This window comes from Marmota marmota, unplaced genomic scaffold, assembly GCF_001458135.2.
Source record: "Marmota marmota marmota unplaced genomic scaffold, marMar, whole genome shotgun sequence".
In the NCBI taxonomy this organism is placed as follows: domain Eukaryota; kingdom Metazoa; phylum Chordata; class Mammalia; order Rodentia; family Sciuridae; genus Marmota; species Marmota marmota.
In genome coordinates this window covers 15,598,478-15,608,291 of record NW_025999880.1, presented here as the reverse complement: position 1 = coordinate 15,608,291, position 9,814 = coordinate 15,598,478, and the positions used below count along the sequence as shown (strand labels likewise).

The 9,814-nt window shown below is 36.7% G+C and overlaps 1 protein-coding gene across 4 annotated transcripts in view; it reads right to left on the bottom strand.

The window, feature by feature from the left end:
• Brca1 (BRCA1 DNA repair associated) overlaps positions 1 to 9,814 on the bottom strand; it is a 66,790-nt gene that overhangs the window by 14,779 nt on the left and 42,197 nt on the right. For all 4 annotated transcript variants that reach the window (XM_048790680.1, XM_048790686.1, XM_048790692.1 and 1 more), the window contains exons 13-16: positions 7,834 to 7,957; positions 5,656 to 5,849; positions 3,532 to 3,842; positions 993 to 1,080 (exon numbers count right to left, since the gene is read on the bottom strand). In XM_048790680.1, coding sequence (XP_048646637.1) covers positions 993 to 1,080; positions 3,532 to 3,842; positions 5,656 to 5,849; positions 7,834 to 7,957 — 717 coding nt within the window. The remainder of the gene's footprint in view (positions 1 to 992; positions 1,081 to 3,531; positions 3,843 to 5,655; positions 5,850 to 7,833; positions 7,958 to 9,814) is intronic.

The window sequence follows — 9,814 nt, the reverse complement described above, 5'->3', positions numbered from 1 at the left end:
TTTTTTTTTTTTTTTTTTTTTTTTTTTTTGTGGTGCTGGGGATTAGAACCTAGGGCCTTGTGATGTGAGGAAAGCACTCTACTAACTGAATTATATCCCCAGCCCTTACAGTATCTTTTATCATTTATTAAATTTATTTTTTATGTGGTGCTGAGGATCGAACCAGTGCCTCACACATGCTAAGCAAGTGCTCTGCCACTGAGCTACAACCCCAGCCCCTACATTTTATTTTTGAGACAGGGTCTTGCTATGTTGCTTTTAGTACCCTTGAATTTGTGATCCTCTTGCCTCAGCCTCCCATGTGCTAGGATTGGAGGTATGTACCACTATACCTAGTTTGAAGTTTTTCTTCTTTTTTAATCCCCTGATACTTGGGACTGAATCCAGGAGCACTTTACCACAGAGTTATAGCCCAGCTCTTTTATTTTTAGACATAGTCTCACTTACATTGCCCTGGCTGGGCTTGAACTTGTCATCCTCCTGCTTCAGTCACCCAAGTAGCTGGGATTACAAGTGTGTGCTACCATGATCTGGCTCTTTTTTTTTTTCTTTTCTTTTTTTTAAAGAGAGAGAGAGAGAGAGAGAGAGAGAGAGAGAGAATTTTTAAATATTTATTTATTTTTTTAGTTTTCAGTGGACACAACATCTTTGTTTGTATGTGATGCTGAGGATCGAACCCAGGCCGCACGCATGCCAGGCAAGCACGCTACCACTTGAGCCACATCCCCAGCCCAAGATCTGGCTCTTATTTCTTCATGTGGTTTATGCAGCAGATGCAACACATTCTATAAAGGTTCTTAGGACAGTGCAGTTGTGCACATCTATAATTCCATTTACTTAGAAGGCTGGGACAGCAGAATTGAAAGTTCTAGGCCAGCCTCAGCAACTTGGTGAGACCCTATGTCAAAAAGTAAGAAAGGAAAGAAGGAAAGAAGGAAAGAAGAAAGGAAGGAAGGAAGGAAGGAAGGAAGATAGGTTGGTTCTTGGTATACCTGTTTTCATAACGACGTGAGTAGTCTCTTCAGTAATTAGATTACTTAAATTGATATGGTGTTTTTTGGCAAACTTGTGTACAAGCATCTGAAATCAAATCAAATGCTGTATTATAATAAATTACATCTAGTACATGAATTAAGTATTAATTATGTTAGCTCTAAATCTCCATTTTTCTCAGAAAAGGTACATTTTTTAAATCTTAACATGCTTGAAGTCTAAAAAATGAATAATCTAATAAAAATTATGTACAAACCAGAGCAAAACATTCTAATATAATGTAACAGTGTTAAAAGATATGGAATTAAACCAAAAATTCAAATAATATAAATTTTATCATTAATAGCAGATATCATTTGATTCCCTAATACAATTTCTTTTCAACTATACTTCAGATTTATTATTATTTAGATTTATCTATAATCTAGCTTTCACTTTATAAAGTGAGAGGTAACTAGCCTCTATAGAAAGTTATGCTACAGATAAATGTGGCTAAAAAACAAGAGTCGATTCTCTGATAGCTAAAAAAACTCAGTGAAGATGTTTCTAAAGGTCAGTGCAAAAACTATCAATTCTCTCTAAGGAGGATTGGAAGAGACTCATTCTTTGCAAAAGAAATCTGGAGTCCTTTAGCTATTATCTATTAACCAAATAAAAATCAATAGGAAGTGAAAGAAATTAACCAGAACCATTATGAGCACAGCTGACATAATTGGTAGCTACTGTACGGCAAATAACTTTGTTTACCAAGGGCCATCATTTACTAGCCATCACCACCCACTTCAATATTTATGTGCTGTATAATATTGTAATGGAGGTCAGGCCATCTTTCTTTCATGCTGCCTCACTCCATACTGCCATGAGGCACTGTAAAAAGGCAGACTAGAGAAGCTAATGACATCCTCCTCCTTTTGCCACTGCCCTCTGCCAGGATCATTAGCAATTCCGAACTGATTAATTGCTGAAACCTCAGCCTTGAAACAGTGTTCAGTTAGAAGAGCAACTGCTGAAAAGATCATCTTAATACAGGCTTCAGAATTAATCATGTGTAATACAGTCAGTAGCTTTCATCATAAATTTATCACACTTCAGCAAGTCTGAAAAGAGCTCGAAGTTTTCCTCTTTGCTTGTTTAAAAACAGCATGTACCCAAGCCACTATAGTTTAATCTGCAGCTTAGAATTGCCCATGGCAAAAAAGATTAGATCATTTTAGGCATCTCTGAAAACCTGAACTCTCAAAACAAAGGAATAAGGAATGCTAATTTTCAATGGATATATGGGAATTCTCAATGTGTGGACAAGTGATCAAGAGCCATTTAATCAGATATACCATAAGAATTTTCAGAGCCAATTGCTGTGAAGTGAGAACATCAACAGCTTCCTTCTTGCACTTAAATATTGTATCTATCAGGGCATACACGGGTTGCTTCTTTGCCCTTTAGACCATCAGACCAGAGAATGTTATTCTGAGTCACTATCCATGGAGAAGTTAGGATGAGAAATGGTTCTTATCCTAAGAAGGATATATTATGAAAGATACTTCAGAATGACTTGGTTGCCTCTCTGTGTGCAGTTCATGGCACCAACTATTGAATCCAATTGATAGTCTGATGTGTTATCTTGTCTTCTTTTTTTGGAACTGGGGATTGAATCCACTGAGCCACATCCCCAGCTTTTTAAAAAAAATTTTATTTTGGGACAGGGTCTTGCTAAGTTGCTTAGGGCTTTGCTAAATTGCTAGGCTGGCTTTGAACTCACAATTCTCCTGCCTCAGCCTCCTGAGTTGTCAGGATTAGAATCACGTACTATCACACCAGTCTTATCTTAAAGAAATTCACTCATTATTTTATTATGAAGTAATACCAATGCCAATTACAGGGAAAGTAAATTTCCCAGGATGCCTAAAATCTATAAGAAGCTTAACTAAGAACAAACAAGATTTCAAGGGTCTTAATATGTTAGTGGGTATTTTCTACAATGTGAAACAATTCCCATTTCTGGCACAAGGGGTCCAAGGAGATGCCAAAATTCTAATAGCAAAGGTTGTTATAGGGCAGAAATGACAGGGCAGGCTACTGAATAGCTGTATTAGAAGCCAGGATAAAGACAAACACACACTGAAAAAACACCATTGTTAAGCAGAAACATGTTAGTAAATTCAAACTGAGGGGGGAAAAAATGCCTCTCAGAGAGCAGAGCCATACCTACTTGAATTGTTAAGTAAAAAGAAAATTCTAATTCTAAAGTTTTATATCATATTCAAAAGCATGCCTTTTCTGCTAATATTTAATAATTCTTTTTCACAAGTAAATATATGAGAAATCCCATACCTGAGCTTTATCTAGATGCAAATTTTCAGAAATTGGGAGTGAAAATTAAATCACATATAATTCTGTTTATTGCATAAATTTCTTCCTATAGGTTATTCATTGCTAGTACCTATATAAAACTATACATAACTATTTAAACTATGTAAAACTATTTGTAGCATGTTGTTAAATTTTAGTCATTACAGAGATACATATAGTTACACTCACAAGTTCTTTGGGGGTCAAGCCCGATACCACCATGGATATTCTCTGCTTGGTCCTTTCTGTTGGAGATGTGAATTCTGGCTTCTCCCTGCTCATACTTTCTTCCCGTGCGTTATACCCAGCAGTACTAGTAGTGTGAGCAACAGCTGGACTGTTGGCAGATTGTCCAACTTGAAACTGGGATAATTTCAATGCAGAGGTTGAAGCTGGTACACTGCAAACATGAACTGCCTCTGGGGCTTTGTCTTCAGGGGGATCAGAATCAGGGTCCTTAGAGAAGAGGCTGATTCCAGATTCCAGGTAAGGGGTTCCCTCTGAAAGGAACCAGAGAAATTTAATTTATAAGACAATGAATCTTGAATTACAAGATTTCAGTGTTGGCTAAGAATTAAAGGTGAAGTTAGGTTAAGAGCAGAAACAGGTACAATATACACAGATACATTGTTGGTGGAAGTGCAGTGGCTTAACAATATGTCATTATGTAGCAAAAGTTTTAACATGTGTTCACACTTTCAGTCAACAATTCTAATTTTAGAAATGCATCCTAAGGAAATAAGAGATGTATGCAAAGGTTCAGTCATAGGGATGTTCACTGCAACACTGTTTATAATAGTTTAATTTTAGAAATGATCTCATGTCCAATATGAGATTAAATAAATTGTGATACATTTATTTCAAAGGAGTTACTCTTCCCTTATTACAGTTTGAATACAAATGCTGATGTTCAATAAAATGAAGAAATGTTTCTAATATAGTAAAGATGATAGCAAAGATATTATTTATCTTGACTCTATTTTATTTTTTTTTGATTGAGACGAGGTCTTAGTACGTTGCTCAGGTTGGCCTCAAACTCATGGGCTCAAGTGATCCCCCCAAGTAGTTGGAACTGTAGGCCTATACGGCAGTACCTGGCTTTTTTTTCTTTACTTATTTTGTGGTGCTGGGGATTGAATTCAGGGCCTTGTGCATGCAAGGCAAGCATCTACCAATGGGGAATATACCAACTATATCCCCAGCTCTTGACTGTATTTTAAAATTAAAATTTTACGTAAAGTAACTAAAAAAAAAAAAAGCAATGTTTCATTGTTAATGGATAGGAACACAGGTAATTTTAATATCCCTCATTTTTTATTTCCTATATTGTCCAAATTGTGGACAATGAACATACAGTACTTTTATAAGGAAGGAGAAGGAGGTTAAAAATATGAGAAAGACTCCATTTTCCTTCTTGCACTTACAATGATACCATTACATTTTCTATTTAATAAATCAACAGAAAGCACTACCAAATTAGAAACAGTAGACACCATCCTTGAGACATTTCAAAAAGTGTCATTCTGTCAGAAAGTAAGCAGATAAATAAAAGGTCTGAGATTCTTAAAATTGACCCTAATGAACCTGGCCAAATGCCACATTTGATGCCACATACAGCCTTTGATGATAATGTGTTTTTGAGGATTAATTAAAAACTTTCATTACTGATTAAAACTTTGATTTAAAAGCCATCCAAGATACTATCCATTAAAAGAGATTTATAAAGTATAAAATATATGGATATTTGCATTCATTAATTCATAAATAAAGAGGTTGCATTGGGATTCCATTTTCTTTTCAATAAAGAACAGGTGTGGGGCTGGGGATGTGGCTCAAGCGGTAGTGCGCTCGCCTGGCATGCGTGCGGACCGGGTTCGATCCTCAGCACCACATACAAAGATGTTGTGTCTGCTGAAAACTAAAGAATAAATTAAAAAAAAAAAAAATTAAAAAAAAAAAAGAACAGGTGTAAAACTTTACTCTAGGGCCTTAGAACTTTTATCTAATAGTTGAAGTAAAATATTTAGAGTATACCTGACTCCTTCATTCTTAAAACTGTTACTTAAACCAATATAAACAGATTAAAAAAATACAATAATTTTCAAGTAAACTTGGAGTAATTCAAGTGTTAACTCAAGCTATTTTTCAAAATTAGGCTTCAGTATAACAGAAGCATCCATGATAGGTTAGTATATCTGAAGTTGTACCACTGTGCCTAGCTTATGACTATATTCCTGATTAACCAGAATGCCTTTATATAGGATTAGAATAAAATAAAAAGTGTTTTTCCCATTAGAATATCTGAAATATTACCTAGATCTTGCTTTGGCAAGTAAGACTGTTCCATTAAATCAGGTGGCTCAGACTTTTTCAGTTCTTGCTCTTCCACATCAACAATCTTAATGAGATCCTCTTGAGAGGGAGAGTTTCTGTTTTGAAGACTCGTAGTGTGACTATGTACAGACCACCTATTATCTACTAACTGGGATTTAGAAGTGGGGGAAGACCTGGAAAGATAGATGAAAGAAGAAAACCATCACCACCAACTCTGAAAGGACTGATCATAATCCCCAGGCAGCCAAGCATAAGTGAAACAGTTCACTGTCAGAGAAATAAGGAATGACTAGTAAAAAAGCTCACATGACCTCCTAGAAGTCTGGATTCATGCTGCCTGCCAACATGCCATGGCTGACATATGACATCTCCCCTGAGGGGTTACTCTAAGGCAATATATCTCCTAGCTGTTGAAAAGCACATCAGTAATTTTTACCAAATTATACACCACCACTCACTCAAATTCCATATAGTATTCTACTTGAGTCCACACGAATATATTAGAATCAGACCTTTTACGAAGATAGAAATTTGATTAATGTTGACATCTGTATACTTATTCTTTCTACCTACTTTGGGCAGAATTTACAGAATCATCCTTATGCCTTGCCTTTTCAATGTCCAAAAACAAAAGTCATTTATTATGGCCAGGGATGTAGCTCTGTGGTAGAGAGCTTGTCTAACATGTATGAGGCTCTGGGTTCAATCTCAGCATTGTCCCCCCCCACCCCACCCCCAAAAAGAAAAAACCCAACCACTAAATATTGTTAGAATATGCAACCATAAGCAGTTCCTCTACTCTTTCAGGTGTTTAGGACTTTGAAAAAATAATTATCAATAGGTTTAAAGGGCTCAGACATTAATTACTTGAACATTTAATTACTGGCTTCTTACTATGAGTTAGGCATTAAAGTCAAACCCTGTGGACAGAAGATGAGCAATAACTGAATTGCTAGTTGTCTAGTAGAGGGAGGAAGTTCAATTATGTGTAGGGTCTATGATAAAAGTCTCTATTTAATCTGAATATTAAGTGGATGGTTAAAGCAAGACAATGAGGACATTACTCCTAAACATGGCTTTCATGCCTACAGAAACCAGATCTTTTCATTATTCATCACAATTACTAGCTTCAAAAATATATCCTTGGTTAGAAGCCAGGAGTGATTGTGCATGCCCATAATCCTAACAACGCAGAAGGCTGAGGCAGGAAGACTGCAAGTTTGAGGCAACTTGGTGAGGCCCTCGGCAACTTAGTGAGACCTGGCTTCAAAACAAAACAAAAGACTGGGGATGTACCTCAGTGGTAAAGCACTACTAGGTTTAATTCCCAGGACATCAGTTAAGCCCAAAGGGCTTAGAAAATAGGATGTGGTTAGATTATTGACAACCTAGCACCATTCCCAAAGTTAAGTAAGAAACATATACACAAAGGCACACAGTAGGGATTTAATAAATATGAATTCTTTATACTTTCTGGAGTGGTGAGATATGTGACCCTAATGGCTTGAGTATTTTTTAAAATATAAAGTGCTTTACAGTCATATATAAACAATGTTTTGAACATACATCCTTTAATAATACTCTAAATATTTCCTGAGGTAAATCAACAGGCAAATTTTTTCTAGAAAGGCAAACATTTCAATCAGAGAAAGAGATGTCTTGGGTAAGTCTACCATCATCCTGCAGGCTTGCTCAGGTTTTAGTTCTATTCTATTTTATTTTTTGATTTTGTAGTGCTAGGCATTGAACACAGGGTGCTCTAATCACTAAGCAATATCCCCAACCTTTTTTATTTTGAGACAGGGTCTTGCTAAATTGTCCAGACTGATCTCAAACTTGTAATCTTTCTGCCTTAGCCTCCCAAATAGCGAGATTACAGATGTGCCACCAGACCAGTCTAGGTTTTAGTTCTACTATAGTGTATTCTGACCTTCAAATAACTGTACAATTCTCATGTGTAGCTTATGCATTGTATAGGTCCTAAAAGCCTATATACAGTTAAATAAAGGAAGTGTTAAAGAGCAATGAGAGGTTATAAATGCCTTTCTACAAGAAAAGAAAAAGAAAAGGAAAAACCTGCAGAGTAGGGGGAAAATTAACAATAAGAGTGCAGTGCATACATATGTTACTTCAAGACCACAACTTGACATTTCTTACCTTTTTATTTCCAATTCTTTGTTTTTACTAATGGATCTATTTGGAGATACCCAGAACTTGTCAGGAGAAAGCTTTTTAGGATTCAGACTTACAGGATATTCATTACTTTTCTGTGACGTTAACACTGTTTAAATGGAACGAGAAAACAAAGAAATCTACTTTAATTCTTTGTCCTGATGGGGATAATTTAGGTTATATATATGTGTATGTGTGTGTATATATAGAAATATTAAAATATATATATATATATATATTTTTTTTAATATTTTATTCCCTAGTTTTAGGTGGACACAATATTTTATTTTTATGTGGTGCTGAGGATCGAACCCAATACCTCATGCATGCTAAGGCAAGCATTCTACCACTGTGGCACAACACCAGCCAGAGGATATATATTTAAAAAAAAATTTTTTTCGGTACCAGGGATCGAACCCAGGGGCAGTTAATCACTGAGCCACACATCCTCAGCCCTTTTTTTATTTTGAGATAGGGTCTCGCTAAGTTGCTTAGAGCCAAAGTTGCTGAGGCTGGCCTTGACCTTGTAATCCTCCTGCTTTAGCCTCCCAAGGTGCTGGGATTACAGGTACACACACCACATCCAGCAGGATATTTATTTTTTAAAAGCAGTGATCTGCACTAGGTGTGGTGATTCAGAAATTCCAGCAATTCAGGAAGCTTGTAAATTTGAGGCCAACCCAGGCAATTTACTGAGATTGTCTCAAAAAATAAAAATGATCCGGGCACGGTGGCACACTCCTATAATCCCAGTTGCTTAGGAGGTTGAGGCAGGATCACGTGTTCAAAGCCAGTCTCAGTAAATTATAAGGCCTTAAGCAACTCAGCGAGACCCTGTCTCTAAATAAAATATAAAAAAAGGGCTAGGGATGTGGCTCAGTGGGAATTGACCTCTGGTTCAATTCCTAGTACCAAAAAATAAAAAGGGCTGGGAAGGTAGCTTAGTGGTAGAGCATCTCGGGATTTAATTCTCAGTACTGCAATTAAAAAAAAAAAAAAAAAAGTAAATATCAAATTGGATGTATTGTCTACTCCAGGTTGGCAGATAAAAACCAGGGCACTCTACTATTGAGCTACATCCTCAGCCCTTTTGATTTTTATTTTGAGACAGACTCTCTAAATTGCCCAAGATTGCCTTGAACTTGCAACCCTCTTGCCTCAAGTTTCTCAAGTCAGTAGAATTACAAGTTGTGTGCCACCTTGCCCTGCTCCAATTTGTTCTTAAATATTGGACAGAATTTTACAGGTATAAGTGGTACAAGACAGGTGTTAGCACCAAATGGAACTAAACAATTAAAAAATAAAAATGAAGTCAGATATGGTGGTCAGGTCTGTAATCCTAATTACTCAGGAATCTGAGGCAGATTGCAAGTTCAAAGCCAGCCTGGGCAACTTAAAAAGAATCTGTTTCTTTTCTTTTGGTACCAGAGATTGAACCCAGGGGAACTTAACCACTCAGCCACAATCCCAGCCCTTTTTTATTTGTTATTTTACTTTATTTTTCTGTGGTGCTAGGGATTGAACCCAGGGCCTTGTGAATGTGAGGCAAGCACTCTACCAACTGAGCTATACCCCTAGCCCTATTCTTTATTTCGAGACAGGGTCTCACTAAGTTGGTTAGGTTACTCTCACTAAGTTGGTTATGTTACTGAGGCTGGCTTTGAACTTCTAATCTTCCTGCCTCAGCNCCCCCCCACCCCCCGCAAAGAAAAAAACCAATAAAACAAACAAACAAAAAGGTACTAGTGGATAAGGAACCTTGAAGTGACATAAGGAACTAATGAAATGGCATAAGAAGGGAAAAAACATAACAGACCTAAGGCAAAGTTCTGGCATTTTAGTACATTTTACTTATTAACTCCTCCAAATATATTATTGTGGCTTAAAGGCATAACTATTTAAAGAGAAGAGTGGTGGTGCACACCTGTAATCCTAGTGACTCAGGAGGCTGAGGCAGGAGGATTGC